The sequence below is a fragment of the Panthera onca genome, chromosome E1, assembly GCF_046562875.1.
Source record: "Panthera onca isolate mPanOnc1 chromosome E1, mPanOnc1 haplotype 2, whole genome shotgun sequence".
Taxonomy (NCBI): domain Eukaryota; kingdom Metazoa; phylum Chordata; class Mammalia; order Carnivora; family Felidae; genus Panthera; species Panthera onca.
Window position 1 is genome coordinate 4,640,110 of NC_138352.1, and position 27,593 is coordinate 4,667,702.

Consider the following 27,593-nt stretch of genomic DNA (forward strand, 5'->3'; position numbering starts at 1 on the left):
CATGGTCATATGTGGTCACAGCTCACAAGCTGACAATAATTTTTACGTTTTTAAATTGTTGGGGAAAAATCAGAAGAATGCGACATGTGAAAATGATGTGCATCATATCCAAAATAGACAAGAAAACCCTCCTAAAACTCAACAATGAGGAAGCAAACAATTGAATTTAAAAATGGGTAAAAGATCTTAACAGATGTACCTCACCAAAAAAGATATACAGATAGCAAATAAACATATAAAAAGATTTTCAGCATCATATGCTGTAAGAGAATTATAGATTAAAACAGCAATGAGGGGCGCTGGGGTGGCTCAGTCAGTGAAGCGTCTGACTCCTGATTGTGGCTCAGATCATGACCTCTCGGTTTGTGAGTTTGAGCCCCCCCATTGGGCTCTGCACTGACAGTGCAGAGCCTGCTTGGGATCCTCTGTCTTTCTCTCCGTCCCTCCCCCATGTTTGCGCTCCCTCTCTCACTCCCCTCTCTTTCAACATAAATAAACTTAAAAACAAAAACAAAGGGGCGCCTGGGTGGCTCAGTCGGTTGAGCATCCGACTTCAGCTCAGGTCACGATCTCACGGTTCATGAGTTCGAGCCCCGCGTCAGACTCTGGGCTGATGGCTCAGAGCCTGGAGCCTGCTTCTGATTCCGTGTCTCCCTCTCTCTCTGCCCCTCCCCCGTTCATGCTCTGTCTCTCTCAGTCCCAAAAATAAATAAACGTTAAAAAAAAATTAAAAAAAAACAAAACCAAAACCAAAAACCAGCAATGAGGCACCACTACACACCCAATAGAATGCCTACCATCCAAACACTGACAACACCAAATGTTCGTGAGGGTGTAGAGCAACGAGGAACTCTCGTTCATCACTGGTGGGAGTGCACAATGGTCCATCCATTTTGGAAGACAGTTCGATGGGTTCTTACAAAACTAAACGTACTCTTCCCATCTGATTCAGCAGTCGTGTTCCTTGGTGTCTCCCCAGATGAGTTGAAACATGTCCGCCTAAAAAGCTGCCCATGAATGTTTATGGCGGCTTTAGTCCTCATTGCCAAAACTTAGAAGCAACCAAGAGGTCCCTCGATAGGTGAACGGATAAGTAAACTGTGGTCCATTCGGACAAGGGGATATTATTCGGTGCTGAAAATAAGTGAGTTAGGAAGTTGTGAAAAGATCTTGAGGAACCTTAAATGCATAACATCAAGTGAAAGAAGCCCGTCTGAAAAGGACACCTGCTGTAGGGTTCCAACCGTATGACATTGCGGAAAAGGCAAAGCTTTGGAGATGGTAAAAAATCAGGGCTTGCCAGCAGCTCAGGGAAGGAAGGGAGGGATAAATAGAATACGTGGGCTTTTAGGGCAGTGAGACTATTCTATATGAAAATATTCTATAGGATACTGTAATAGCAGGTACCTCACATTATACATTTGTCAAAACCCATAGAATATACAACACCAAGAGTGAACCTTGATGTAAACCATGGCCTGCAGTAACAACAGGGCATCAACAGTGACTCATCGGTTGTAGCCCACGTCCCACATTAATGCAAAATGTGAATAGGGGAAACCGTCCGGTGGGTGGGGGTGAGGCGGCGTCTGGGAATTCTCTGGATTTTCTGCTCAATTTTTGTGTGGACCTAAAACTGCGAAAAACAAATAAATAAATGAAGACCGTGGATTTAAAAATTAAATCAATTTCAGCGTGTCTCAAGTTTCATTGGAACACATTCACACCATTCATTTGCATGTTATCTAGCTATGGCTGTCTTTGTGCTACAAAGGCCACGGTGAGAAGTTACCGTGGTGACCAGAGGACCCGGAAAAGCCTAAAACAGTTACTGTCGCACCCTAACCAGGAAAGAACGTGCCGACCCCTGGTTTACGCCCTTCTGCATCAGGACACCACCTGTTCTTTAATCCCCAGCCTCACCCTGCTACCTCCCATCTTGTCCATCAGCAATCCGGAAAAGTATTTTCTCTAACAATCCACACTCTCTCTTGCCCGTCATTTCCCTCTGCCAGAAACACCAGGCAGGACTCAGGCAGAATTCCACGTGTCCCAGCACCTCTTTGGGAGGCAGCCTTTTCGGACCTCGCAAGCCTAAATTAGGGGTCCCTTTGGTACTCCTCACCCCCTCTTTCCCACAGTTCAGCCTTTCTGTGTAGAGCGTCATGTTCTTACTGATCCCCTGAGACTGAGTTTTGGAGGGTGGGGCCGTGGCTCATTCTTCTCTGCATCCCTGCCGCCCAGTGCCTGCTCTGTGGATGCCCAGGGAACATTTTTAAAGAATTCTGAACTTGGCAATCATGCATGTCTGGGCTTCAGAATCTGTGAAATCAGATGGTAAATGTCATCTGCGTGCCTGTTTAGGCATATTTTCTGGGCAGAAAGTCCATTGTCTTCATAAGCTTCTCAAAAGGGGCCATGACCAAAAACAAATTTTTTTTTTTAGTTAGAAAAATTAGGATTTCCACAGGGAGCCTAGGTGGCTCAGTTGGTTGAATGTCCAACTCTTGATTTTGGCTCAGGTCTTGATCTCACAGTTTGTAGGTTCAAGCCCTGCATCGGGGTCTGTGCTGACAGCAAGGAGCCTGCTTGAGATTCTGTCTCTCCCTCCCTCCCTCCCTCTCTCTCTCTCTCTCTCTCAAAATAAATAAGTAAGCTTAAGAAAAAAAAGATTTCCTGGAAGAGGTATAGATACATGGTCAGTAAAATACCAATAGGGATACATTAACAAGATTTGTTGACTTTGTTAGTTGGACAGAGTCAAAGAAGCTTCCTGATTTTTCTTTTTTTTTTTTTTTTTTTTTTTTTCAACGTTTTTTTAATTTATTTTTGGGACAGAGAGAGACAGAGCATGAACGGGGGAGGGGCAGAGAGAGAGGGAGACACAGAATCGGAAACAGGCTCCAGGCTCCGAGCCATCGGCCCAGAGCCTGACGCGGGGCTCGAACTCACGGACCGCGAGATCGTGACCTGGCTGAAGTCGGAGGCTCAACCGACTGCGCCACCCAGGCGCCCCTTCCTGATTTTTCTTAACACAGAAGGTCTTTGTGGGTGACAGGCCTACTGCAGTATTGTTTTTGTTTTTAAGTTTCTTTATTTATTTTGAGAGAGAAAGTGAGAGAAAGGCAGAGAAAGAGGGAGAGAGAGAATCCCAAGCAGGGGCTGCACTGTCCGCACAGAGGCCATAGTGGGCTCGATCTCTTGAGCCATGAGATCATGACCTGAGCCAAAACCAGGAATTGGACGTTCAACTGACTGAGCCATGAAGTGCCCCATCACTGCTATTTAAAAAAAAATTTTTTTTAATGTTTATTTTTGAGAGAGACAGAGACAGAATGCAAGTGGGTTAGGGGCAGAGAGAGGGAGACACAGAATCTGAGCAGGCTGCAGGCTCTGAGCTGTCAGCACAGAGCCCGATGCGGGGCTCGAACTCACGAGCTGTGAGATCATGACCTGAGCCGAAGTCGGGCGCTCAACCGACTGAGCCACCCAGGCGCCCCATCACTGCTATTTTTTTAAAGCCTCATGTCCATGACCTATTGATATAAAGTTAGCATTAGTTAAAAAAAAAAAAAATAGCATAGGCATAGGAGATCGATGTCCAGAGGAGGAATATTTAGAAAAGATTCATACAGATATCTGCTCTTGATTTGATTCATGCTTATGATGATTAATTTTGCATGTTAACTTGGTTAGTCCCCAGTACCCAGCTTTTGGTCACATGCAAGTCTGGATTCTGTGGAGGAGGTCATTTTTAGATGTGATTAACCTTTAAATCAGCAGGCTTTGAGGAAATCAGATTACCTTCTATAATACCTTCAGTTGAAGGCATTACATGAAAAGATTGAGGTCCCTGAGGAAGGAGTTCAGCCTCCAGGCTGCCTTCCCGCTCAAGGCTGAAACATCAACCTTTCCCTGGGTTTCTATCCTGCTGGCATACCCTGGACACATTGGATTTGCCAGTCCCCCACAATTACCTGAGCCAAATCCTTAACATAAATCTCTCTCTATACCTGAGACAATTCTCCATCTCTCCTGTCGAACGTTGTGGGTTGAAATATACTCTTTTGGATGAAGACATGTTTTTGATGAAGAAGTTTTCACTTGGAAAGCTCTTGAGGATTAGACCCAGGATTTCTGGTTTTGTGGTTAATATTTTCAATTAACGCTCAAGATAAACACCCCTTCTCGGTTTAGATAAGCATTTGCTGGTGAGAAAAGTAGGAAGGGTTTTAGCATTTAATGCTTGGTGGATCTGGGTTATGTTTGAAATCACAACCTGGGGTTCCACAGGAAAGCATAAATACTCAGCACTCTTGTGCCCTACAAATGGGTGGTGATAGTCTGGAAAGTTCTTGGAAATCTGGACTATGTGGATCCATCCTTAGCCAAGGGAAACTGAATGGGGACACACACACCCTTACGCTTATGTAAGCATAAGAAACAGGAAGAAATGGGCCACCAAAACATTTCTTCCTTTCATGTATGGGCTCTCTTTATCCTACTTCTGCTTAGTAAATGCACTACTGTTATTTTTTTTTTTTATGTTTTATTTATTTTTGAGAGAGAGAGAGAGACAGAGCGTGAGCAGTGGGGAGGGGCAGAGAGAGAGGGAGACACAGAATCTAAAGCAGGCCCCAGGCTCCGAGCTGCCAGCACAGAGCCCAACCTGGGGCTCAGACTCACGAACCGTGAGATCATGACCTGAGCCAAAGTCAGACGCTTAACCAACTGAGCCACCCAGGCGCCCCTGCCCACTGTTATTTATTTTGCTTTTAAGTCGTTTGCTATCATTTCAGAAACACTGTAATAGCAATTAAGGGATTTTTTTTTTTTTAAGAGAAAAATTCTAGGTGCCTGGGTGGCTCAGTTGGTTGAGCATCTAATTCTTGATGGCAGTTCGGGTCATGACCCCAGGGTTGTGGGATTGAGCCCTGCATTGGGCTCTGCATTGAGTGTGGAGCCTGCTTAAGATTCTCTTCCTCTGCCCCTCTCCCCTCATGTGTGCTCTCTCTCTGTCTCTCTCTGTCTCTCACTAAAATAAAAAAACAAAGGGGCACCTGGTTTGCTCAGTCGGTGGAGCATCCGACTTCGGCTCAGGTCACGATCTCACGGTTCGTGAGTTCAAGCCCCGCGTCGGGCACTGTGCTGACGGCTCGGAGCCTGGAGCCTGCTTTGGATTCTGTGTCTCCCCCTCTCTCTGTTCCTCCCCTGCTCGCACAATGTCTCTCTCTCTCTCTCTCTCTCTCAAAAATAAATAAAGATGAAGAAAAATTAAAAACAAAAATAAAAATAAAAAAAGAGAAAAATTTACCTATACCTTCACTGCCCTAGAAACTGATTTTGAGTTTTTCAGGGACACGGGCCAAAGGCAAGGCTGGCAGACCTTGGAATCAAGGGCAGAAGGCCTCTGGAGAAGGGACAGCCACACAGAAACTACAGCGGAACAAGTGTCACTTCCGAAATGCAATTTACAAGTTGTTACTCTCACAGCGGCGCGGAGGCACTGAAAGAGCATTTGCACCATTTGGAACCCGCGGATGCTGTTTGGTTTTTCAGAACAGCTGTCTCAGTGACCTCTCCCCGGGCTCAACTCTCCACTGCCCGCTTCCCTTTTTGTCTTTTAAAGCCCCAGCATATGAGGATTTGGCAGCTAGAACAAAGTTGAGCACCACTGACACAGGAAATGGTCCACGGCTGGACTGGCGCCTGAATGTAGCTGAATGGGGACACACACACCCGGCCCTGAGCAGAGAAGCTGTTGTCACTCAAAGCGCTGAGCTCCATGGCACTGGCTTGCTCGGCTCCCTGTTCTAAGTGTCTTGACTGTGTTAGGAAGGTAGTGGTGGGACACAGTACAACTCAGTCTTTTTTTCAGTTTAAAAAAAAAATGTTTATTTTTGAGAGAGAGACAGAGATGAGCGGTGCGGGGGGGGGGGGGGGGGGGGCAAAGAGAGAGGGAGACACAGAATCCGAAGCAGGCTCCAGACTCTGAGCTGTCAGCACAGAGCCCGATGCGGGGCTCGAACCCACCAAATGTGAGATCGTGACCTGAGCCAAAGTCGGACATCCAACCCACTGAGCCACCCAGGTGCCCCTATAACCCAGTCTTAACCTTGTAGTTTGGGTGGCTCTTCAGGAAGAGGAAGAGGTAGGAAGTCAACTGGCACTTAACTCACTGTATCCCACGCTGTGCTGGGCACTTTGTTTGTATACATTCTGCAAAGGAGAGTGAGTGGTTTTCGATCGCTGCCTGGGTGTGGGCCACACTAGCTGTGTGGTCTTGGGCACATCACTGGACGCTTTGCCTCATTTTCCTTTGGTAACACTGGCAACCAGACCTACACCACTGGGTTACTATGAGGGTTAAGTTAATTATTGTGCGTGAAGCTCTTCGTGCCAGGAACATGTGTGCCATTATTAGCTTTATTAGTTCATTTTAACACAGCCCTGCTTATCCTTTTATGATCTAGGAAACCGAGGCTCATGGAGATTAAGTCAATTACCGGAGATGGCAGAGCCTGAAACCAAACTCAGATTTATCTGACTGCCGTGTTTTCTTCTCATAACATGACTGGGCCTGCTTGATGCTATCGAATTCCCTCTTCTGCTTGCCAGCTTCGGGTTCAGTGTATTAGCCCTTCTTTGTACCGACAGGGGTGAAATCCTATACGACTCAAGCTCTGTCTTTAATCCCCCATTTCACCCATCCCTGGCGGTCAACAAGCCAGGGAGTGGGCGGGAGGAGAAACTTTCTTTCTGTTTTTCCCTCCTGTGGGCCTAATCTGCCCTTCTGATGGTGCCTGTGCTGCCTCTGGTTTTCCAAAAGCAAAAGTAACCATAACTAAATAACAGAAATATCCTGACCAGCAGGACCCTTATCATAACCTGGCCGATTTAGGGGAGCAGATGGCCTCCCGGGGCAGTGCTGTCCAACAGAAATGTAATGTAAGCCGTATATGTCAGGAAAATTTTCCTAATAGCTACGTTTCACAAGTAAAAAGACAAAGATGAACTTAATTGTAATAATATTTAACCTGAGGTCTCCAAAATATTACCCATGTCCACCTGGAATCAATATAAAAATTCTTAATGAGATATTTCTATCTATTTTCTTTGTGTTAAATCCACGTATGCGTTTGGCACCCACAGCCCTAGGGCTATATATACCGTGTGATTACAACACGTATCAGACCCAAGGATACGTGTCCTCCAAAGGCCTTCTTTATTCATGTAGCGACTTTAGAAGTCTAAAACTGTCTCCCGCTCCCCCTTTCTTCCTTCTACCGACAGACGCTCTGATGGGGAAAAAAAAATGGCCGAAGCAGTAAAGGAGCCGCCTTGTCTCCCCCTCGAATCCGAATCATCCTTGATGGGTGGTTTTGCAGGCAGTTGAGATTTCTCGTGTGGTCACAGAGGGTTTGCGCCTGTCTGCACCCTTTGTAACTTCTCCCCATGCCGGGTCAGGCGTCATGATGGAGGGGAGGGGGGGTGTGCGTTTCAGGGTCTAGATGCACCCTGACAAGTCCTTTTCAGTGTCTCGGGCCCACAGACCGGCTTGGCCTCCACTGACGACAGCACCCCCGGAGGGGAGAGCGGCCCGATCAGCCAAGCGGACGCTCGGCAGGGCTCGGATTTCCTGGACCGGATGGCGGGCCCGTGCCCGGAGGCCCGCGCGGTGCAGGCCAGGCACAGGATGCGCGGCCGGGCGTGCTCATCCTGGGCATCCGCCGCTGCCGCGGATCCGCCGCGGCCGCCGCCTCCTCCGGGGCCTGGAAACGGCAGGAATCTCCCCACCCCGGCCCCGCGTCCTCCCCCAGCAAGGGGCTGCGGGGCGGAGTCGCCCACCTGTCATCCGAGACGCCCCACGTGGGTCCGCCCGGGTTGGGGGTGGGGGCTGGAGGGAGGGAGAAAAGGCAGAGGCGGCGAGGGAGGCGGGAGTGAGAGTGGGGCGGAGTGAGGAGTGGAGGCGAGGGGCCGAGCAGAGAGGGGAGCTCCCCCAAGCCGCGCCGTCGACGAGCGGAGAGCAGAAGGAAGAATAAAGGGGACCTGTGGTATCCAGACAGGAACAGGTAAGGGGGGCAGGTGAACGGAAGGAGGGGAGCGTCGGGCTGGAGAGAGTGGGGAAAGGATAAGAGGCGGGTGGGAGGAAAGGGCTGCGAGTGGGGGACGAGGTTAGATTAGAAAGGAGAGCGGAAGAACGATTCTAGGGCGTGGAGGGGCCAGGGTCCTTCTGAGAGGGGCTAAAGACGAGCCCGGGCCGCAGCGCCTTTAAGGTTGCCAAGGCGACGGCTCTGGCCAGAGCGAGGCGCATTGACGTCAGCAGTCGGGCGCTGATTGGTTGCAGCCGGGTCGTTTCCGGTGGAGCCGCCGCGAAGCCGCTACCGCAGAGTAGAGCGGGGCTGGGAGGGAAGCGCCCGGACAGCTCAGCCAGCCGCAGCCTCGCACCCGCTGTCCCGCGTCCGCCGCCGCCAGTCCCCAGGTGAGTGGGGTCGGCCAGGGGGCCCCGACGCGCCGAGCTTCGCGGCCCCGCCGCCCGTTTGGGGGCGCTGGATCGATCCAAGATGGCGTCACGGGGAGCGACCTGCAGGGGGATGGCCGCACCCCCTGCCCCTCCCCGGCCCCAGCGGGCGCCTCCCCGTAGGCCTCACGCCCCGGGCCGCGCCCCCGGCCCCGAGTCTGCGGCTCCGAGGCCCCCGGGTCGCCGGGACTGCTCCGGTGCGGGGCTCACCGGCCGCCCCGCCCGCGCGCGTTCCCCGCGCTCGGCGGCGCTGGGGCCCCCGGCCCTCCGCAGCCATCGCGCCCCTGCCGCCTCCGCACCCGCGCGCCGCGGCCTCCTCGCTCGCCCTCCCCCATTTCCTGAAGGACATCAGTTCGATTTTACTGGAATCCGCCATCGTTCCCCCTAGCATTGCTGGCTGATCTTGAGACTCGGCCGTTCTCGTTTTTCTTTCTAGGGCCTCCTTGTCCTCCTCTCCAGCAGTGGCTTTCTTTCCCTGGGAAAGCCTTCCGGGTGCTCCCCTCCTCCCCCCTGCTCCGTGATTTTAGCTTGGCTCCTGAATTTCATTTTGTCCCCTTTCACCTCCCCTTTTCTGATCTTCGTCCCCGTCCTTCCTCCGTCTTTTCGCCACCGTCGTGGCCTTGCGACTAGAGTAGGATGAAGGAAGGATAGGCCTCCCTTCTTCATTCTGTGGCCATGATTGTGGCATGAGTGAAGTGAAGGGCACTCTCCTGTCCTTCCTCTCGAAAATAAGTACATGGTCCCTATTAACCCGTGCAGCGCAGTGCAGGTGTAATGCCAAACAGCTACTTTGAGAGATTGTCAAGCGACTGGCGTTTCTAGCAGAGGAAAGAAAGAACACTTTCTCAAGATGACCCAAAGGAAGTGTTTCTGGCTGGTCTGAGGGTCTGCGGTCTGAATCAGCAAGTTTCCCAAAAGTGTGTTAAATATGCCCTCTCATGTAATCCTTTTGAAACTGAATTTTATCACAATTGAATTGACAAAAGAAAACTGAGTTTTCTTATGAGCAGGTACAATGCAGTGAAAGTTAAAAAGGAGTTAAATAATTTTGCGGGGGGAGGGGAGAAGCTAAATTGTTGGGCTCTTAGTTTTAAGAAGGAATACAGAGTATATCCGATTAAAAATACTAAGACAGTCAAGTTTGGATTAAGGGGTTCACATGGTGACCGCATTAATCTTGGGGCATTTTTGTTAATTTGCTCCCTCAGGAAGACCAGCCAGTGTGTTCTTTTTAAGACTTTGTTTCAAACAAATGGTCAATTTCACTTGTTAGACCCAGTTCTCTCATTTCTACCAGCCAGAGTCGTGATCTTTGAATGATTTCTCTGATCAGTTGAATACATGGATTGATATTCCTGAAACATGTCGGAATATTTTGGAGCATAAAAGATCTGATTTATCATTGTTCTTGGTGGCCTTTGGCATTATTTGAAATGTAGAAAATTCACTGAAGTGGATTATCAGTTCTTATGACGGTCTGACCTGGAAAAGTGGCTGGTATAAATCCAAAATTAAAGAACCTTTTTTTTTTTTTTTTTTATTGTGTATTTCTGAAGTAGCGTGGTTCTTTTTCTGTGGCTTTTAATTTATGTGCTTGTCAGGGAGCTACAGACTTTCTCATGGTCTGTTAACTAGTCTGCTTGTGGGGCGCCTGGGTGGCTCAGTCGGTTGAGCGGTTGAGGTCCGACTTCGGCTCAGGTCAGGATCTCACAGTCTGGGTTCGAGCCCCGCATGGGGCTCTGTGTTGACAGCTCAGAGCCTGGAGCCTGCTTTGGATTCTGTGTCTCCCTCTCTCTCTGCCCCTCCCCTGCTCATGCTCTGTCTCTCTCTGTCTCTCAAAAATGAATAAAGGTTAAAAAAAATTAGTCTGCTTGTTATTGACCTTTATTTGTCAAAACAAAATGAATAACAGTGTAGCACTTTGGCTCTTAATCTGGGGTTTCTTTTTTTCTTTTAAATTTAGAGTTTCCTCTCTGGTTTCGTGTGCATTATATTTGGAAAAGACTGATGTGTATTGAATTCATCTGGGAGGGGGAGAGGACCTCAATTTTATTTTCTAATCTTAATGGCTTAATAATTAGGAGTTGGAAGGAAAATAACTTATGACTGTGTTGTTAAATTGGTAAGCTTTAAATTCCGGGGTAAAGTTAGCTGCTGTTATATTTCTACTTATTTTACTTTACATCCAGGTAGTTTGAATCCTCTAAAATTCATTAAATGCAGTTTATCTATTGATATCTTCATGTACACTTTTTAAAATGTTTTTATTTATTTTTGAGACAGAGACAGAGCACGAGCAGGGGAGGGGCAGAGAGAGAGGGAGACACAGAATCTCAAGCAGGCTCCAGGCTCTGAGCAGTCAGCACAGAGCCCGACGCGGGGCTCGAACTCACGCACCGTGAGATCATGACCTGAGCTGAAGTCGGACGCTCAACCGACTGAGCCACCCAGGCGCCCCTTTCATGTACATTTAAAATTTAACCTGTTTTAGCATTTTTCTGCCCAGTCAAAGAAAATGTTTTGACATTTACCTGCCCAAATCTTATATGATTTATTTGGGAAGGTTCTTTGGTTTGTTTTTGCTTTTGTTTTTTTCTGTTAAGGCTGTTTTCTTTTACCAGTGTGTTTGTTATCACTTAGGGCCGGGATTTTATAAAAGAATCTGGAATAAAAGGTTGCTTTTAAAATTCGTCTGGAGATCATTTTGTGTTTTTAGAAATTTTGATTATGCTAGTGGTTGGCTAATCCGATCCTTTGCTCCAGGGGTTTGTTGAGCGACATTAGGGCACTCGCCCAGGATAGGAGTCAGGTACAGGGAATGTCGGAAGTTCTTCATTGTGCTTCCTTGCTTTCACTTAGAGCGGACTTGTGTGCACTTGTAATTCTCTGTCCTGTTTGCCATTTACACACTTTCCCACATCATCGTGATTTCTTTGCAGGGGGAGAACTGAATGAAATTCCCTTAGGGTCCTGACTCCTCAGTGGCCCTCCTCCGCGGGGGATAGTGGCTGGTCCTTCCTCCCAGGAGCGCGGGTTCTTGCCTCTTGCTGTTGCTGCCTGCAGAACCCAGATCCCGCGCCAGGAACTAAATGAAACACTTCTTTGGAAGAATGCTATTTATTTCTTTACATATTTTCTTCGCGAACCCCCACCTCCCTGTTTAAAAAAAGAAAATCTCCGGAAAAAAAAAGCCCTTGTGAATCAGTTGCCTGATGAATTTCAGTCAAAGGCCAGATCGGCATGTGCTCTTTAGCAATCGTTTGCCCAAGCCTGTGTGTGTGTGTTTTCGCCCGCAGACAGCCATGGCCTCCGGCAGCACCGCCAGTGATGAGGAGCGCAGCCTCCGCGAGTGCGAGCTCTACGTCCAGAAGCACAACATCCAGGCGCTGCTCAAGGATTCCATCGTGCAGTTGTGCACTGCCCGGCCCGAGCGACCCATGGCATTCCTCAGAGAATACTTCGAGAGGCTGGAGAAGGTAAAAATACACGCGGGAGACCCGACGAGCCCGGCGACTGTTACACGTAACGCCGTCGAACGTGCCCAATTTGTACCACTTGGAAGAAAAGGAATTTGGACCAAACAAGAAATCCAAACTAGAGTTTCACAAAAAGAAGTGCAGTTAAGGCATTTCTAGTAATTTTTAACTTCGTGATCAGTAGAATGCCTCAAAACAAACCTGCATGGCGAGTTTAGCTGGGTAACGGAGGGCTTCTGAACAGTAGTCCTTTGTAACCGTTTTAATTGACCCATAAACCTGATTAAAATAACTAGATACGGTTGATCAGAGGTAGCGGTTGTAGGACACGAGAAGTTCTACAGTGCTTGAAAGCAGCTAATGCTTCCGTTTCCTTCCACAAAACGAGTGAGCTTCGTAGACCTTGTTTCACCTTTTAAAACTAATGTAATGAAGCATTTGAGTCTAGCTTCTGACAAAGCGGGGGATCTGAAGCAGAGGCGTCCGTTTCACTGTGGACTGTATCTCAGATGAGTCGGACTGTAGAGCAGAGACGCGAAGGGTGACGTGACCGGTGTCGGAATTTTCCTTTAGTTACGGTTTTGGTCAGGACTTGTTTCCTCTTGAAAAAGAGCAATTCAGTTTTTATTGTTTATCATTCGTCCTCATTGCGTGTGTCACTGTGACCTAAGGATATGCTAAGTGCTTTTCTAAGCCGAATGGTAATCAAGGACAGTGCTTCAGTTCACTTCCCTCAAGAAATGATGAATGAGAAAGTCTGGAACGTTAAATGCTTTCCGTAGTTTGATTTGTTTCTGTAAATTGAGATAAGTTTACAGGGTTTTTTATACATACTGGAGCTTTGATGTGGTTTGAAATGATTATGAACCACTTGGGAGGCATTTCTTAGGTATGTGGTGATTAATTATTTAAATGTATAATAGAAATATTTGTAATATATCCCATTTGTTTGGAAAATCTTTCAAGTGGCGTACCATATTAGTGAAGAATCTGTGTATACTAAGATTTTAAAAGTGTTTGGGTAGCTCGGTGATCAGACATTTTCTACTACTGTTTTGTTGAAAAGGTGTTTGTTAAAACTGGTGTTTAGTACCATGATTAAGAGAATTAACAACAAAAGAACAATTAACCGGTTCCCAGGAATGTGGCCTCGCTGTTTTAGAATTGTATTAGGAAGTCTCGTTTGCTCCGTTGTAAGCAATTTCCAAATCGTTCGTGAAATACTGTAGAGCCAGGCTGCCGTGGGCGTTCCCTGTTTTGAAATAAAGTGCGTTCCTGGAGATCTGGTTCTGAAATGGGTCACTGTAAGGTGATCCCTCTTCGCCTCAGACATCAATAGAAACCATCAGATGAGGGAATGAAGTGGGTGGGACATTAAGGGTGTGTCTTTTTATAGGGAACATGGAGCGTGTGGTCACTGCAGCGCCTGGCCTTACCCTCGCGCTGCCGAAGCCTCACCGACGGGAGGCGAGAAAGCGTCCTTAACGGAGTGTTTTGCAGATGGGATTTTTAGATTTAATGTGTATTAGCCTCTTTACCTCTTAACGAGAGTCCTGGCTGACACACTCCTTCCTGTAACTCAAGGGTCTTTATTTCACACGCGCACATTCCTTTAGCCAGGGTCCAGTGTAGACATCTGGGCTTTTAAGGAACTAGATTTTCAACTTTTCCACAGGTCGTTGTTCTGTACGTTAGGTGTTGGGTTTAGTATGTCTGGAAATACACAGTCACGTTCTTGTCACCTCCTTTCCTGTGTTAGCCAGGGGTCGTGTTTCTGGAACCTTGAGCTACTCAACGAGAAGTGTGCCCCAGACTCACAATTGGTCCATTGGAAAGCTTCTGCGTTTTCCTTCAGACTGTCATCTGAAATTGAAGTCCGCACTTGTGCATGTATTTATTAGAACCTTGCCTGTCTGATAGGTCAGAGGAATTTTAATTGCCGTGACCACTGAGCGTCTCCTGTGTGCCAGGTTCTGCGTGAAGCACTTTGCACACGTACATACTCCTCATTTCAGATGTGAGAGGTAGGTGACTATCACCATGTTAAGAGGTAGCGGGTAAAACTAAGAAGCGGAGTGACGTGGCTGTGTACACGTGGCGTGGCAGTTAACTTGTACTGGGGCGGCATGCGACCCCCTCCTCCCCCACCCCGATCTCAGTGGCTTACTCCACATAAAGCCCCCGATTGCAGTGGCTGACTACAGAAGACCTTCTTTCACTGTCCTGGGCAGCTCTTCTGGGCTCAGCCCCTCCTGTCTCCCTGGCTCCACAGGTTTCTTGTTCTGGAGCCGAGTGCGAGGAGCAGCCACGGTATAGAGCGTGCCGTTGCTCAAGGCGAGAACCACCAGAAGCCCAAGCAGGGCAGACCATCGAAGTGGGCGCGGTATGGTGCGTCCACTTACATTCCAAGGCCACACCCCACGTCCATTTGCTTGGAAGTTTGTCTCCCCTGTGGGGAAGAGTGGAACGGCGAGGGGGGAGAGAGAACGAGTAATTGTTGGAAGCCTGTTAAGTAAGTGGCGAGGACACTGAGAACTTAAACTCGAGGACGAATGCCGGCAGCCATGAAGTAGATTAGGAGGGTTTTTTGGTGTGTTTTTTGGCTCCTTTTGGCTTTTGTTTTAATAAGTGGGAAAACCGAAGAGGGGAGAGGCTGGCAGCAGAATGACGACAGCAAGGAAAAGGATATAAAAATGTATCCTAATATGTACTAGGAATCGATCTCAGTAATGGCTGTGAGTCACCAGGATGAGGTTATATCTGATTGCTGTTTAAAGAGGATCCATGAAATGTTAAAAATCAAAATGCTTTTGGTCCTTAAAAATTATCTTAAAAATTCATTTAGATGTCGTTCCAAATGAGATGCCGTTTGTGTCATTTTTCGTGAAATTTTCGTGAAATGCCAATGACAGATTTTTGGAGGTAGAATTTGTGTTTTAATTTATGGCCTTCAGCTAAATTTGACGAGACACGAGTTTTATAGTTTTTTGTTAGTATGAGGTGGGAAAACTTACTGGTTATTGGAATTACCAGAAGGAAAATGAAGTGGGTTTTCTGAAAAACGTGTTTAAAAAAATTTTTTTTGAAACATTTATTTAGTTTTGAGAGACAGAGAGAGAGCACAAGCAGGGGAGGAGCAGGAGAGAGGGAGACACAGAATCCAAAGCAGGCTCCAGGCCCTGGGCTGTCAGCACAGAGCCCTACTCCAGGCTTGAACTCACAGACCGTGAGATCGTGACCTGAGCTGAAGTCAGCTGCTCAACCGACTGACCGTCCAGGCGCCCCTCTAAAAAATGTAGTTTTAAAGAAAATGGTTACATGTTTGCACATGGTTCAAAATTTTGCAAGTACAAAAGGGTGTGACATAATAAAATATAATGAAATGCATGACATCTGTTTCCTATATAAATATATAATCTAACATAGTATAGAAGATATTTTATCTGAGTAAAATTGTACATTGTTCTATAATACTATATAAATACGTAGTAAAAAGTCCCATTCCATTGTCGTCTTGAGTGCAGCCAGTTTTCTATAGATAATATATGGGCATTTACCTACAAATTCATATATAAAAAAGCTTCCTGTTTTCCAGCAGGTGCATGGCATTCCATTGTATGGAAAAACTATAATTTATTTAACCATTGAGGACCATTTTGGTTGTTTCCACTGTTAGGCTATTACAAACTATTACAAATGATACAATGAGTTACTTAGTATATATGTTTTATCACATATATGTATATGTTGGAATAAATTCTTAGAAGGAGAATTTCTGGATTAGTTGGTCAAGAAGTAAATGCATTTGTAATTTAGTATAAAGCATAGTAAGATTGTTTTCATTGTATGTTTTTCTTACTGTGTTTTCTTCTAAGTTTGAAAATTAGAAAATCCAGAGAAATGAGAAAAATAAAGCCAAACCTTCTCTCCAGAAAAGAATAAAAATCAGGCATGATTCTCCTAATAGAAATTAACATTGTTAATACCTTGATGGTTATCACCCTAGGCTTTGTTGTGGCATATATAAGCTCTTTTATTTGTAGAAGCAGGGCTAAATACCATGTCAGAGAAAAAGTAGGCATCTCATTAATTTCTTTTATCAAAAATCTTTTTGAAATTATCAGTAAATGCGAATAAGTTCATTTAGAATTTGAAAAATGGTTTAGAAAAATAATGGAGAATGAATGAGTCAAGTGAATGAGAGCAATAGTAGAGAATACGTTCTTGGGGGTTTTTTTTTTTTCATTTTTATTTTATATCAAGTATAATAACTTTCTTTACTGCACAGTTAAGAGGCATTTCTTTTTAAGGCCCTGGATCTGAAAAGTAAGAATATTAAAGAGTTTATCTCAGTTTTTGTATGAATTGATGTAATGAGATTAAAAACAAGTGAACTTTTGGTTTTAATTTCGGTGTAATGAATAATAAATAATATAATAAAGGTATTAAAGAATATAAATAATAGAGATAATAAAGAATGCTTATAGCTCCTTTGAGAGAAATATTATTAGATCTGATCTTACTTAAATTCTTGGTTACCATCGCATCATTTCATAATTTGTTTATATCTGAGACTCCAGCCAGAATATGAATTCCATAGGCTTAGGACCCTTTCCTTTTGGTTTTGGTATTGTCTTTTCCTAGCATCGACTTGACATGGCAGATCCAGAGAATACTTAACTGAATTAAGGAAATAACCCAGTAACCTAGACATTGTTGTATCACTTTGCTGTGCCTGAGTGGTTATTTCTAGGTAACAATTCTTTAGGGGTGTGTGTGTGGTGGGGAATCTTCATGCTATCCGTAGCAGCATACGGAAACCTAATTCCCCAGGATTTTGTTTTGCAGTTTATTGCTGTTGTGTGCATTAGAAGACATTGTTGTCAATGTATTACCATAACCAGTATCTAATTTTTTATTTGCATGTTATGTGTCCTTGTACTAATGGCTTTCGTTTATTATTAAATATGGTGTCTATTATCATCTGAGGAAACAGTATAGCCCTTTCAGAGTATTTCTTTTCAAACTCGACTCCATTTTTTTTTGCATTTGGAATGGCCTTTCCCCCCTTCACTTTCACATTGGTAATAGAGGAAGAGATTTTCAGTGATTGAGATTGGGTCACACTAGAGAGGATACGAGAAGACCAAATCGACATGCTGAAGGATCTCATTTTATAAACGTGTAATTTTTTTCAGGAGGAGGCCAAACAGATTCAGAATCTGCAGAAGGCGAGCGCCCGTGCAGATTCGAGGGAGGATGAGATCTCTCCTCCCCCACCCAACCCAGTGGTTAAGGGCCGGAGGCGACGAGGTGCCATCAGTGCTGAAGTCTACACGGAGGAAGACGCTGCGTCGTACGTTAGAAAGGTAGTTCTGCTGTCCGCACGATGGGGCAATGTTTCTGGGACCCACGTGGTCGTCCGCTAGCCGCCTGTGGTGATGCCTGCACCATTCTGAATAGTAAAACACAGGATGGGTTGTACTTCGTCCTGTACGGTTCTTGGGTCCCGGGGAACAGGTTACTGTACTAAACATGCCATTAGAGGAAATAACTAATAATTGTAAAACAGCGAACGGTTGTATTTGGGGGATTTTCTTTTCCGGTTGCTTTGCAGTAGAAGAAGCGGGCAGTGTTTTTTCTCTTGAATCATGGTTTCTTTTTGACATCCCGTAACTCATGTCGTGAACCTTTTATCCTGGAAGCTTCCTTCCTCCTTTTGGCTCTTCCTTGGAGCCAGCCTGCCATTTTGAGTTCTGCTATTGGCCTGAAGGGGGAAGAGAGTTGTCCTGACGAGAGGCCTGTGAAGCTCATAGTACGTGGTCACGGTTTAAAAAATGACTAATTGTCATAAACTGCTTAGTTTTGCCTCAAAATAATGACCTTGCAAGGTGTTATGGTTTGTGACTTCAGTCGTTGACTGGAAACCAAGTATGAGCCTTCAATACAGGCTTGGTTGTAGGAAAGGGGATTAGTCAGTCAATATTTATTGAGTACTTTGTAGATCACAGATAGTACAAGCGTGTTGTGTTAAATAGTTAACTCAAAGCAGTCTTGTGTAAATACCATAGCGTATCTTGACGTTTAATTGAAAGGCACGTTCAGACATGATCTGGTTTTGGTTTATGGAATTGTCATTGGATCTTCTGTTCTTTTCCAGGTTATACCAAAAGATTATAAGACAATGGCTGCTTTAGCCAAAGCCATTGAAAAGAATGTGCTCTTTTCACATCTTGACGACAATGAGAGAAGGTAGGTTCGGGTTCTTGGTTATACTGTTTTTTCAGAACACCCGTGGTCCCAAACTAGTCTGCTCACTGCAGCAAGTTTTGATAATCTTTCCCCCGATGACGGTCCAGGCTGAAGATCTGGGAGCTTTAAGTCAAAGGGTGGTGTTTGGAATCCATAGAAGATGCACATGAGATGTGACTTGAGGCCTTGTGTGTCTTGCAGCGATATTTTCGATGCCATGTTTCCGGTTTCCTTTATTGCCGGAGAGACCGTGATTCAGCAAGGTAAGGGCTGCCGCTTCTGCGGCCTGCAGTGCTGTGGGCCTGCAGGATTTTGTTAATTGGAGTTCGTTTTCTTCTTTTCGGCCTACCATTTTCCTTCTGTCCTACTGCGGGATTTTCCGATTTCTTTCTTTCTTTTTTTTTTTTTTTTTGAGTATCGTTGACACACAATGTTATATTGTTTTCAGGTGTACCATTTACTGATTTGACAGGTTTGTACATTAAGCTGTGCTCACCACGGCTGTAGTACCACCGGTCCCTTTATAGGACTATGACGGTGTCACTGACTGAATCCCCCCCGCTGTGCCTTTCTTCTCCGTGACTCACTCATTCTGTGACTGGAAGCCTGTCCCACTTCCCTTTGCCCATTTTGCCCTTCCCCCCACCCCCTGGCAGCCTTCGGTTTGTTCTCTGTATTTATGGGTCTGATTCTGCTTTCCAGGTGTCTGTTCATTTGTGGGTGTGTGTGCTTTTTCTTTAAGATTCTACTTATGAGTGGAGTCATAGGATATTTGTCTTTCTCAATCTGACTTATTTTACTTAGAATAATGCCCTCTAGGTCCATCCATGTTGTTGCAAATGGCACAGTCTTCTGATTTTTTTTTTTTTTTTTTATGGCTGTGTAATGTTCCATTATTTTCCTTATTCATTTACCTGTGGATGGACATTTAGGGTACTTCTATATCTTGGCTGTTGTAAACAGTGCTGCGGTAAACATAGGGCTGCATAGATCTTTTCAAATTCGTGTGTTCATTTTTTTCGGGTAAATACCCAGTAGTGGAATTATTGGATCACTGGTATTTCTTTTTTTCATTTTTTAAAATGGCTTAACGTATTCTGATAGCAGACTTAACGTGGACAGCACAGAAGATCAACAACATTAAAAACATGTACTTGTGTGTAGGACAACTCAGTTAGAAAAGCATAGTGAATGGATCACATCTACTGTCTGATAAGAATGCTGCAAACACTATTTAGTTGTCATCAATATACTTGTTTTAAGAAAATCCAAAGGTTGGCATTGTCCAGAAAAACGTAACAGGTTTATTTATTATTGTTACATAAAGTTAAACTGCTGAAACGTGTTCACTGAGACATTTTGACTTGCATTAATGCTTTATGTCCCCGCATTTATATTAAAAACTCACACACGGGTGCCTGGGTGGCTCAATCAGTTAGGCGTCCGACTTTGGCTCAGGTCATGATCTGGCGGGTCATGAGTTCAAGCCCCGCGTTGGGCTCTGTGCTGACAGCTCGGAGCCTGGAGCCTGCAGCCTGCTTTGGATTCTGTGTCTCCCTCTCTCTACCCCTCCCCCACTTGTACTCTCTGTCTCTCTCTCAAAAATAAATACTAAAAATTTTCTGTGCAAAATATTAATATGTTATTATATATTATATATAATTATAATATTAAATAATACTAATAAATACACATTTTAAAAGTTTTGCTGTGCAAAAACTTTTTTTTTTTTTTTAAGTAAATTTATTTATTTTGAGAGAGAGAAAAGCCCAAGCAGGGTCTGCGCTAATAGCACAGAGCCTGATGGGGAGCTCAGTGTCAGGACCCTGGGATCATGACCTGAGCCAAGATCGAGAGAGTCAGATGCCTAACCGACTGAGTCACCCAGGGACCCCTGCGAAAGCTTTTGATTTTGATGTAGTCCCTTGCCTACGGAGACATCTCTAGAAAAATGTTGCTGTGGCTGACGGGAGAGAAATACTGTTTTCTCTTACAGGATTTTTATGGTTTCAGGTCTCATATTTAGATCCTTAATCCATTTTGAGTTTATTTTTGTGTATTATGTTAGAAAGTGGCCCAGTTTCATTCTTTTGCACGTAGTGTCCAGTTTCCCCAGCACCATTTGTTGAAGAAATTGTCTTTTCCCCATTGTGTATTCTTGCTTCCTTTGTCATAGATTAAGTGAGCATATACTTGTGTGTTTATTTCTAGGCTCTGTTCTGTTTCCCTGATCTGTGTGTCTCGTTTTGTGTTAGTACCATACTGTTTTGTTTACTGAACTTTGTAGTATATCTTGAAGTCTATCTGGTATTGTGATACCTCCAGCTTTGTTTTTCTTAGGATTGCTTTGGTTATTTGGGGTCTTCTGTGCTGCCATACAAATTTTTAGTATTATTTCTTCTAGTTTTGTGAAAAATGCTGTTGATATTTTGATAGGGGTCATACTGAGTCTGTAGATTGCTTTAGGTAATATGGACATTTTAACAACATTAACTCTTTTAGTCCTATGACCATGGAATAGCTTTCTGTTTCTTTGTCATCTTTCATTTCTGTCATTTGTGATTTACGGTTTTTAGAGTACAGATCTTTCACCTCTTTCGTTTATTCCTCGGTAGTTTATTCCTTTTTGGTGCACTTGTAAATGGTGTTACTTTTTAAATTTCTCTTCCTGCTACTTTGTTACTAGTGTATAAAAATGCTGTTGATTTCTGACTATTAATTTTGTATCCTGCCACTTGACTGAATTCATGAATTGCTTCTCGTAGTTTTTGGTTGGAGTCTTTAGGATTTTCTATGTATAGTGTTGTTTGTGTTGTTTGCAGATAGTGACAGTTGAAACTTCTTGCCAATATGGATGCCTCATTTCTTTTTTGCGCTGATTGCCGTGGCTAGGACTTCAGTTCTGTGTTAAATAAAAGTGGTGAGAGTGGACATCCTTGTCTTGTTCCTGAACAGAGAGGGAAAAGCTCTCAGTTTTTCACCTTTGATTCTGATGTTAGCTGTTTGTTTTTTGCATATGGCCTTTTGTTGTGTTGAAGTATGTTCCTTGTAAAGTTAATACCTATTCTCCTCTAACTATTTGAAAAAATAGAGGAGGAAAGGAAGCTTCCAGATACATGCTCCAAGGCCAGCATTACCCTGATGCCAAAACCAGACAGATACCACAGGAAAAGAAAACTATAGGCCAATATCACTGAGAACACAGATGCAAAAATCCTCAACAAAATATTCATATTCAGCAGACATTGAAAGGATCATTCATCACAGGCAGGCAGGCTTTATTCTGGGGATGCAAGAATGGTTCGATATTTGTAAATCAATCAGTGTCCTACACCACCGCATCAACAAGACAGATGCTAAAAATCACATGATCCGCTCAACTGATCCTTTTTTTTTTTTTTTTTTTTTTAATTAAAATCCTTTGAACTTTGGAGTGCCTGGATGGCTCAGTCGGTTAAGTGTCCGACTTCGGCTCAGGTCATGATCTCGCGGTCCGTGAGTTCGAGCCCCGCGTCGGGCTCTGTGCTGACAGCTCAGAGCCTGGAGCCTGTTTCAGAATCTGTGTCTCCCTCTCTCTCTCTGACCCTCCCCCGTTCATGCTCTGTCTGTCTCTGTCTCAAAAATAAATAAACGTTTAAAAAAAAAAAGTCCTTTGAACTAAAAGGCACGCTTTCCCTAAAGGACTACTGTTTTCTCTAGTATCTGATTCAGTTTTGTTTATAGTAACTTTTGGAGGATATTGCATTTTAATTTTGAATGTTGTGTGAGATTTTAGAGCCGTATATATTTCGTATATCCTTTATATTATTAACCACTTACAGAGTAAAATAAAGTAGGAAGCGGCAAAGCAGTTGCATTCTGAATCACATAGCACGTCTGTTTATAAGGTTCTCGGGCTTCTGATTCTCAGCTTTTTTGCCTTGTGTATTGACATGGATCTAACCTTGTGGGTGTGTCCCCCTCCCCTGTTTTCTTTTATTGACTCTTGATATTTTCGTGGGTCTTCATAATCCTTGAGTTTTCCAGTGTAGTGATAGTCTGATATTTTGTTACTTACTCTGTTTGTTTTATTGTCATGATCATGTAGCGGGTACTGTCTTTGTACACATACAGCTTTTGTTTCGTTGTAAGTTCTTTTTCAGAGCTGTTCTTTACCATGAGATGACTAAAAAATCGATCAATTTTATGGCTTTAAAAATATATCGTTGGACTTTTCTTCCTGAAAGGTTGTGTTAATTTACAACGCGCTTTCTTTGATGGCACCTCTGTAAAATAAATTTATTTTTACATTAATTTGATAGTTCTGATGTATGTTTCCTCAATTTGCATTATACACCTAACTTTTTGTACTCTGTTTTAGGTGATGAAGGGGATAACTTCTATGTGATTGATCAAGGAGAGATGGATGTAAGATTTAATAATAGAAACATGTTGATAGTCGTAAAGGTGAATGTGTCGATACTGATTACTTGTAAGAGTTTCTGAAGGGCTGTTAAAAGGCCTCGTATGTCAAATTCCAGCAACATCTTTTGCCAGGTATTTTAAATGACACAGAGAAACTTTTTAACCTATCGAAAGGCAATTTCGTTCGCTAGACATTCAGTTTAAATCTCTTGCTGGAGTCCCCGGTTAAGGCGCTTGTGCGTACTGTGTGGTAAGGTAGATGTGAGGGAGACTGTCCGTCAGACCTGGGAGTTGGCGCTGAGACTAGGTACAGCTCTCTTGATCCTGTGAACCTTGTTTACAAGGGAAATGGGCATAATAACAGCACTGCTGTCGCAGGATCGTTAGTTCAGTGCCGTCTGCAGGAGGCACGGCACTCTCGAAATGTACACGCGGTTGACGCTTCGCTTACCTCTGCCCTGATCCTCCCCGTGGGGAACGTTCTCATGTCGGGTAATTAAGCCCGTGAATCACAGACACTCGGGTTTGCGCTGCTGTGTGCTACAGACATCATGTATTCCGGTTTAGAAACCAAGTTCAGTATTCTGGCTCCTTGGAAGGTGTTTAATCCCAGTGTGTTTGTGTGTGTAGGAAACAACCGGTCCTTTGTCATTTGCCTTTTAGGTCTATGTCAACAACGAATGGGCAACCAGCGTTGGGGAAGGAGGCAGCTTTGGGGAACTCGCTTTGATCTATGGAACGCCTAGAGCCGCCACTGTCAAAGCGAAGACGAATGTGAAACTGTGGGGTATCGACCGGGACAGCTACAGAAGAATCCTCATGGTGAGCCGGCACGGCTCTTGGAGTGCGACGTAGAATTCAGTCTGTGTCACGGGCGTTTGAGTCGTATCGCCAGGTCTTTTAGAACAAATGTCTGGCTGCAAATAACACGGGAGACACATGTGGTGCGTCTGTAGTGGTCAGCCCACGTTTGGGAACGTCCCCATTTGCACGTCAGGTAGCTTGCCAGGTGCTGCTTCTGAGAGCACGAAGTGCCTTACGGCCGTTCGCCAGTAACCCGCTTCCCTAAACGGCAGGGGGGTTGTCAGTAGTGCAGACGTCCCCTCGTAAGACTGGAGGAAGAAACAAAATGATAAAACCATTGGAACGTTCTGCTCATGTAGAACCTTGTGACAGGTTTATAGAGTAGTTTCAGATGTTAAGTGCCAGCTGCTGGCCTTCGTCCTCTTGAATGGTTTCCTTAAATTTGTGCCGTGCCTGTCTGGCTATTTGACACTCTGCAGTTGGACGTACTTCGAACACTTGCGGTGTTTGGGGGATGTGTGTGTGGAGATAGACGTCTACGCGCCTGTAAGGACGTTCCAGAGGACTGTGCTCCCCCCTCTCCTTCCTCCAGATGCTTGGCGTTTACCAAACCTCACAGATAAGACAGCTTGGTTAAGTCAGGGGCTGGGGGACTGTTTGCGGTAGAAGGTCTGCAAGCGGTAGCCGTTTTCTCTCCTTCGTTCTGTGGAAGGCTGGGGTCGTGGGTCGTGGGCAAGAACCCTGGGCTGCAGATACGTTCAGCTCTAGTCACACATGTAACGTGGTAGCTTTCTTGGAGAATTGATGGTGCGTCTGGCCTTTCATTAATTGCTTGTCCTAGGCACCTTCTTTGGCCATATGCCTGGTCTGACTTTTAAGGGCGAGTTACTCAGCTGCTTATTAAGCTGAACCAGCGGCTTTGCTGTCTTCAACACGAAGCATCAAGAAGCATCAGCAAGCTTTGACTTTTTTTCTTTTTTAATGTTTACTTAACATTTAATATTTATTCCGCAGCATTATGTGATAATTACACATTTTTAAGATCACTTTTTTTTTTTTTCATTTATAGGGAAGCACGCTGAGAAAGCGGAAGATGTATGAGGAGTTTCTTAGTAAAGTATCTATTTTAGGTGAGTTTTGGAAGATTGCACGGAGAATTGTTAAATTGAAGTGTTAGTGATACATGCTTATGTCATAAAAACTGCCCTGGTTATCAACTCACTTTTTTCTTTCTTTTTTTTTTTTTTTTTTTTTTTTTTTTTTGCTAACAGTAATGACAAACACAAAGTTGAAGTTTGACCACGTTAGAAGTAATTTTACAGTGTATTTAATCTACTAATCTATGATACACCTCTTTACTAGTGGTGGACGTGGGAAAAACTTCCTGGAATTATGTGCTACTCATTCCTCTGGGAGAGACAGAAAGGCTAAAAGTGTCCTTCTTTGCTGATGGACATTGGCAGTCATTCCCCCTCTGATTTCTGTCTCTGTTGCTCCGTCGGTGAGTTGACTGGTTCAGGAGAGTCGAGCGTTTCCACGAATGCCTTTTCTCTGTAGAAAAATTAGGTGTCATTTTCTGATTTTCTCTGAAGAAGTGCTGGAAGTTTGTTGAAATTGAGTAAAGCAGGTTAACTGGACATAGTTGTATTTTGTTTCACGGCCTCACAGATGTTGTTACAACCTGCTCTGCCGGGGGCGGGGGGGGGGGGTTGGTGATTCTTAGGGAATAGTCTTCTGCCATTTTGTTAGAGCGAGTTGACTTCTCCCCCCTCGTTTGTCCTTTCTCTGAGTGGGTTACATTTACTTAATGACTTGGGTTTCCGTTTGGCTTTGGGGAACTGTTGTCCGGTCCTCCTCGTGGGTTTCATAAATAAATTCAACTTCGGGTTTAAATAGGTAAGTTATTTCTGTGAACCTCTGGGATAGTACGGATGGTGACACTCTCTATGACTTTTGGGTCTTGATTCGCATGGACGGTGTTCTTCAGGAAGATTTAATGATTACATTTTTTATTCCTTTACCATTGGGTGCAGTTGATAAGTTAACCTGGCCACTGGACCACTGAAGTAAGGATCTAAGAGTTATCTGTAAGTAGGAGGAGGATCTTGGTGAGACTTGAGGTCATTGAAGACAGGCGCCATGTTGAACCTGCAACACTACTAGAATGTTAAATGGGCATGGCGATGGGACTCATCGTTTTGACAGTTTTGACATTTTTAGCAGTGACAACTAGCGTAGAGAAATTCTTTCGATTCTCGCCTTTCAGAATCTCTGGACAAGTGGGAACGTCTCACAGTCGCTGATGCGTTGGAACCTGTTCAGTTTGAGGATGGGCAGAAGATTGTGGTGCAGGGTGAACCAGGGGACGAGTTCTTCATTATTTTAGAGGTAACAGAGCCTGTGTTTGATATTGGGGGGAAAAAGCAGTACACCATAAGAGAGAAGAGGGGCTCATTCTGATTTCCAGCTTCACTTTTTAGTAATACCTGATAGATTTTATTTAAAAATTATCTTTCACTTAGAAATGGTGTTGTGCCAGGCCACCGTATTTTAAATGAGTTGGAGTCCGTTCTGGAAGGGCTGTTCAGGAAGTAATGGCCAGATTCTGAGCTCCTCGATCTTTTATCACGCAAGCCAAGTGAAACTTACCCATTTAGCGTAACAAACTATTATGGGTCTGTACTGTCCTTGTTAAAATCGCGTGTCTGGACCGTTTGGCAAATAAGGGTTAAAGGCAAGCGTGTAAAGGCTGAAAGCTACTATGTTTTCTATCTTCACAATTCATGGAAATGCATAGCAGATACTCCTGCCCGCCAACCAGAGCCTAAAGAGCAGCTTTTGTAGGAATGTGGCTCAGTAGATGCTAATTGCTAAAAGCCAGGAGTCGAGCGACTGTTTCTTTGGAAGGCCAGTTGGTAAGTGACTGAGGCTTTGTGAGCCGTGGGGTTTCTGTCCCAAAGACTCAGCGCTCGCACTTCGACTCTTAGCGCAAGAGTGCAGCGCAGAAGCGGCCAGAGACGGCGTGTAAATGCGTTGGTGTGTTCCTGTGACGTTTCGTTTATAAAAACAGGCGGCGAGCTCGGGTTGGGCCCCCCCGGCTGCGGTTTGCCAACCCGAGTCTCAGCCCTTTGGCTCCTGGGTGTGAGAAGGGGCTCCGGCAGGGCCGTGGGGCAGAAGGGGACTGGAGCTCACGTCGTGACTCTCTCGAGTCATCTTTTACGCGAACCGGAGGATTTGAAATCGCCGCCGCGTCTTTTTTTTATTTTTCTAGGACAAAGTAGCCCCGCTTGCATCTGCAGAGGGGCACCCTGGATTTGAAAGTATCTGTTTTGCCATTTGGTGGTTTTATTACAGGGCTCAGCTGCTGTGCTGCAACGTCGGTCAGAAAACGAAGAGTTTGTCGAAGTGGGAAGATTGGGGCCTTCTGACTATTTCGGTACGTGGCTGTCCTTCAAGTACGTAGTTCGAGTCCCCTCTCAGGGAGATAACGCTGAGAGGTCTCTCTTCGTTCTGTCTTTCTCCCGAATATTACTTTTTCACTGTAGTCTTTTTGGCTCTCCGAGAGAGGGAGATTGTGACCTTTACCCATCAGTAGTCCGGTCGCCGACGGTCTCCTGTCGGTCGTGTTTAAGTGCGGATGTCGTGGGGCCCGTGCCGGGCTTGAAGAGCGGTAGACGCGGCCTCCTCGTGTCTCGGAAGCGCCCCCGCGGGGGTGCTCCCGGGACGCCCGCCTCCCCTGACCCGTGTCCCCCCTTCGCAGGTGAGATCGCGCTCCTGATGAACCGTCCTCGCGCTGCCACGGTGGTCGCTCGCGGCCCTTTGAAGTGCGTGAAGCTGGACCGACCCAGATTTGAGCGCGTCCTCGGCCCGTGCTCAGATATCCTCAAGCGAAACATCCAGCAGTACAACAGTTTTGTGTCGCTGTCTGTCTGAGACCCGCCTCCCGTGCCTCCCTGTCGTCCTGTCCCCGGTCCGTGCCTCCCTCGCGCAGACGGCTTTCCCCCCTCCTGGCAGCACGGCGGCTTCTCGTCTGTTTGTATTCAAAGTCGCTTCTATCGCACCGTTTTTCATGTGGAGCGTTGACCGGATGCCCCGACGCAGTTAAATAAACAGAGTTCTGTGGAGACTCCGCTGTT

At 45.3% G+C, this 27,593-nt stretch overlaps 1 protein-coding gene across 3 annotated transcripts; it reads left to right on the top strand.

Annotated features, from left to right (window-relative positions):
• Positions 1-7,939: 7,939 nt before the first annotated feature.
• On the top strand, positions 7,940-27,583 carry PRKAR1A (protein kinase cAMP-dependent type I regulatory subunit alpha). Of its 3 annotated transcripts, none has more exons than XM_060645594.3 (12): positions 7,942-8,072; positions 8,348-8,482; positions 11,818-11,997; positions 17,196-17,366; positions 18,158-18,249; positions 18,451-18,512; positions 22,610-22,656; positions 23,317-23,475; positions 24,527-24,587; positions 25,724-25,845; positions 26,812-26,893; positions 27,218-27,583. In XM_060645594.3, exons 3-12 carry the CDS (start codon positions 11,824-11,826, stop codon positions 27,388-27,390), a joined length of 1,143 nt encoding a protein of 380 aa, XP_060501577.1. In that variant the 5' UTR covers positions 7,942-8,072; positions 8,348-8,482; positions 11,818-11,823; the 3' UTR covers positions 27,391-27,583. The 3 variants fall into 3 exon arrangements, with proteins under 3 accessions (XP_060501578.1, XP_060501577.1, XP_081647221.1); XM_081791095.1 differs by having other exon boundaries at positions 7,944-8,072; positions 8,277-8,482; XM_060645595.3 differs by lacking the exon at positions 8,348-8,482 and having other exon boundaries at positions 7,940-8,072.
• The last annotated feature ends 10 nt before the right edge of the window (positions 27,584-27,593 follow it).